At 52.6% G+C, this 4,430-nt stretch overlaps 1 protein-coding gene across 1 annotated transcript; it reads left to right on the forward strand.

Moving 5' to 3' along the window:
* Positions 1-1,529: 1,529 nt before the first annotated feature.
* Positions 1,530-3,834, forward strand: LOC125553382 (non-specific lipid-transfer protein EPAD1-like). The gene is made up of 3 exons (XM_048717173.1): positions 1,530-1,970; positions 3,045-3,125; positions 3,220-3,834. Exons 1-3 carry the CDS (start codon positions 1,631-1,633, stop codon positions 3,465-3,467), a joined length of 669 nt encoding a protein of 222 aa, XP_048573130.1. The 5' UTR covers positions 1,530-1,630; the 3' UTR covers positions 3,468-3,834.
* The last annotated feature ends 596 nt before the right edge of the window (positions 3,835-4,430 follow it).

Consider the following 4,430-nt stretch of genomic DNA (forward strand, 5'->3'; position numbering starts at 1 on the left):
AAGCATAAAGCACCATCTAGTTCTTTACTATACTCAAGCCAACTATAAGACTTAAACCATTTAGCTACAAATATTGTTGCACACCTCCGGTGGGGTGTTGTGGAAAAGCATATTTTTTCGGTCAACAAGCCCCTTTTGCAATGTATCATCTTCTAATCCTATTCGGACCATTAACATAATAAGTTGCGATTGGCATCCTCTTCCTAGGATCAGATTCACTCAATTGAACATCATAAACTGCATCTTCAATGTCACCCATTTCCTATATTTTTTTCAGATTATTGGCTTGCTTCGTTCGCAATATTAGGTACCGCGATTGGACTTCTGTTGATGCCACTAATAATTTGCAGTTGTTGCGGAATATGAACTCAAGGGGAGCTCATGGTGCTATGAAGTTGATTCGGTGGGAAATTGTTCTACATCCGCACTTGCTGCTCAACCTAAATACATGGGTTGGATTTCTTCCCAACTTTAGTACATAAAGTTCTCAAATTAATGTTCTACTACATAAAAATTGAAATCCACAAACATTTTTTAGTACCCAAACATTTTTCTAATATACGGTGAACATTTTTCATCTACTGATTTTTTGATATATGGTGAAAATTGGTGTAATATATGCTGGCATGTTTTTAAATACTACATATTGACCATGTAGATAAAAAATTTATAGTATATGATGAACATTTTTGTAATATAGATGGCCATTTTTAAAATATACATTGCACATATTATAATATACGATGAGCAGGTTATAATACTAGATGAACCTTTTTTGGAGTTCTGAACATTTTTTTGAAAACAGCAGCCATTGTACAAGAAAAAACCAAAACAAAAGAAATGAGAAACCCAAAAACAAAAACAAAACAAAACAAAACAAAACAGAGAAACCTACAGAAAAAAACGAAACAGAAAAAGGCAAAGGAAGAACCCGAACTGGGCCAGCCGGCTCGGCGTGCCCCAGTGGGCCGCCGTGGCGAATGCAACGGCTACATGGGCCGCTCTTCGTGAAAGAGAAGGAGGTCATTTCATGGACCGCTACCAGTACACGGGCCTCGCTGTGGCAACACCCGCCGTGTACTAGTTTTCGCGGGAATCCAATGCCAAAATCGCTCCCCGCGGGAACCCGACGTCGGTCTGGTGACTTCTGGAGCCTTCCAGAACACTCCACAAGCTCCCAGAGCCGTCTGATCAGATCAGCACGAAGCACGAACATTGGCGCGCGAAGATATTTTCCTTCCCGACGACGCCGCACTGCATTTCATTTGAATTTCAAAAATCGAAAACGGAAAACACTTTCTCTCATCCCGAGGAGAGGCGGTTACGTGCCAGAGGAGCACGAGGGAGGCCACCCCCCCAGCCAGCTCACGTGCCGCGCCCTCGCACCCCGCGCGGCCGCATCCGGGCCGTCCGCGCGGACAGCTGGCCGCGCCCCACCCGAACCGACGCCCAGGATCGCGCCCGCCACCCGCTTGCCTTAGCGTCCACGGCTCCTCCGGCTATATAACCCGCCCCCCACCCGCTCCCCCTCCGGCATTCCATTTCCGTCCCACCACCGCACCACCACCACTCCACCAAAACCCTAGCGGGCGAGCGAGGGAGAGAGAGACCGCCCCGCCCGACCCCGCCGATGGAGAGATCCCGCCGCCTGCTGCTGGTGGCGGGCCTGCTCGCCGCGCTGCTCCCGGCGGCGGCGGCCGCCTTCGGGCCGCAGCCGGGGGCGCCGTGCGAGCCCACGCTGCTGGCGACGCAGGTGGCGCTCTTCTGCGCGCCCGACATGCCCACCGCGCAGTGCTGCGAGCCCGTCGTCGCCGCCGTCGACCTCGGCGGCGGGGTCCCCTGCCTCTGCCGCGTCGCCGCGGAGCCGCAGCTCGTCATGGCGGGCCTCAACGCCACCCACCTCCTCACGCTCTACAGCTCCTGCGGCGGCCTCCGTCCCGGCGGCGCCCACCTCGCCGCCGCCTGCGAAGGTACGCGCACGTTCACCGCCCTCCGTCCCTCCCTCTCTCTGTCTACGTGCAGATTTTCTGTGCTCTCTTTCCTGCTTGCCTAGTACGTAGTGTTCCATGGCCTCTCGGGCCGCTAGCGCTCCGATTTGCGTTGGTTTCCTTGCTGTTCTGCCGGATCTGTCGGCACGGCGCGCGGCGTCGGGTTCTCGCCGTCTCCCGTGGCGAGCGACCTGCGCAGCGCGCGCGCGGCCTAGCTAGCTTCATACCGCTGTACCTTGAGATACACGGAGCGATTTAGGGTCTACTCTGAGTATTTCGTCATCGTATGATGCATGTGCCGCTCGCGATTGTTTCATCGATTTGAGATCTGTGCTTGTTCCCGCGAGTTAAGATGGATCTAGCGCCGTACGCAGATGCAGAGTCTGTTGCTCGAGTTATCTTATCTACTGTCGTTCGACTATGGTATTTGCCTGCTTCCTTTTGGCTGGGTTTATCGTGCAGTGGTAGTAGACATGTGGACGCGTTCTTCTTATTTTGTGCCGACCATCGTCGAGATACTTTTCCTGCTACAGCGTTTCATCGCCTGCACCATCCCGTTCGTGATAGCACTTTTGTGTCAAACCGCAACGCAGCTTTGCTTTCTGCGGTATCTTCTGCCTTGTTTGTCGCCTTGCTTGGTCAAAACTGAGAACTCTTGCTGTTTGATCGACCGAGGACAATCGCCTGCCGTGCTTTTGGCTCTGCAGTGCGTCGTCTCTGCCTCCTTTGCCAAACGTTTCCATGGGGGCACTGCTTTTTTGCATGCGGTTTCCGTAGCCTTCCTCTTTCGTGAAAAAAGGTTTGGGTCAAATCAAATGGATCGCCTATTGGCAGAGCAGCAGCAGATAGCTGGCTGTCTCACAGCTTTGGCAGAATCGGTCTGTTGCCTGCCACCGTGTCTCTTATCTTGCCTGCCACTGTGTCTCTTTTCTTGTTGCGCACGTCGTCACCTCCTCCTACTTTTTTTCCAGTTTTGTTTACTTTTGATGAAATACGGACGAACGGCTGGTAATTATTAACTTTGGTTGCTGTTGTTACTGTGGATTTTGGACGCAGGACCCGCTCCCCCGGCCGCCGTCGTCAGCAGCCCCCCGCCCCCGCCACCGTCGACCGCACCTCGCCGCAAGCAGCCAGCGCGTGCGTACCTCTCCCTCTCGCCCGCATCTCGCTCCGTATTAGCTGATTGTGTCTGCATACTGACGTGTGCTTTGGCTTTGGATCTGTTTCGCAGACGACGCACCACCGCCGCCGCCGCCGTCCAGCGACAAGCCGTCGTCCCCGCCGCCGTCCCAGGAGCACGACGGCGCCGCTCCCCACGCAAAGGCCGCCCCCGCCCAGGCGGCTACCTCCCCGCTCGCGCCCGCTGCTGCCATTGCCCCGCCGCCCCAGGCGCCACACTCCGCCGCGCCCACGGCGTCATCCAAGGCGGCCTTCTTCTTCGTCGCCACGGCCATGCTCGGCCTCTACATCATCCTCTGAGTCGCCGACCCCGAGGCCATGGTCCGTCCAGTTGCAGTAGAATGCTCGTCGTCTTGTTCCGTTTCATGCTTGTCGCCGTTCGAGGTTCGTTTCTGCAGTCCGATTGAGAAGAAGACGGTGGGTTTTGATCGCGTCCCGAGATTTCTGTTGTCGATCGTAGCGTCCTGGTAGTAGTAGTGTCTGGTAGCAGCAGTATGTTCATGTGTCCTCGGTCGCCTAGTTTTGGTCTCAAGTACTACTGTCTGTCCACCGTGTTTGCGTGGTCGCGGAGAACATCATTGGGTTTTGCGATTCCTCTGGTCAGATGAACCACTGCTATGTGATCGATCGATATGATCTGAATGGAATGGATCAAGTTTTGCGTTCTGCTGATGACGTGATGCTTCTTCAGTTATATTCATGCTCGATCTATTTCTGTTTCTCCCATTTGAATTTGTGGAGCAGCATTTTGGCTTTCTTTTGTTCTGCTATGGATGAATGCTTCTTGCATGCATCTTGTCTTTGCTTAATTTGAACTGTAGAACGGATGCAGTTCTGGTTTCTGCTAATGATGTGATGATTCTTCATATGCATATGCTCTGTACATGTTCATCTCTTCAAATTTGTGCAGCAACAGTTTGTAGCTTTCGTTCGGCTCTGAATGAAATGCCTCTTGCATGTTGTCTTTGCTTAATTTGTTTTTCACGGGGAGCCTGCTGCAGCTTTCTGTTGCCATGTTGTTTTCCACGCCAGGACAAAATAGATGGTGCGGTTTGATTCGATCCCGGTTAATTGCTTGATGCTAGCTTCTGATCAATCCCTTCATCACGATGTTCCGGAGAGCCACATGGAACTGGAGGGGGGAGATTCAAATTCATGCATGCAAATTTGTGTTGGTATTGGGTCACGTCAAGCAGTCACTTTTTGCAGTATCACTCTTACCATTTTATCCTTTTGTTGAAACCTCTCTCCTCACCCCAAAAG

The sequence above is a fragment of the Triticum urartu genome, chromosome 4 (genome assembly GCF_003073215.2).
Source record: "Triticum urartu cultivar G1812 chromosome 4, Tu2.1, whole genome shotgun sequence".
Classification (NCBI taxonomy): domain Eukaryota; kingdom Viridiplantae; phylum Streptophyta; class Magnoliopsida; order Poales; family Poaceae; genus Triticum; species Triticum urartu.

What these genes read in the sequence shown, in the direction of transcription:
- LOC125553382 (XM_048717173.1), top strand. Translation starts at nt 1,631, where the DNA reads ATGGAGAGATCCCGCCGCCTGCTGCTGGTGGCGGGCCTGCTCGCCGCG. An exon ending in CCTCGCCGCCGCCTGCGAAG is followed by an intron (nt 1,971 to 3,044) that starts GTACGCGCACGT and finishes TTTTGGACGCAG; the next exon opens with GACCCGCTCCCCCGGCCGCC. An exon ending in TCGCCGCAAGCAGCCAGCGC is followed by an intron (nt 3,126 to 3,219) that starts GTGCGTACCTCT and finishes TCTGTTTCGCAG; the next exon opens with ACGACGCACCACCGCCGCCG.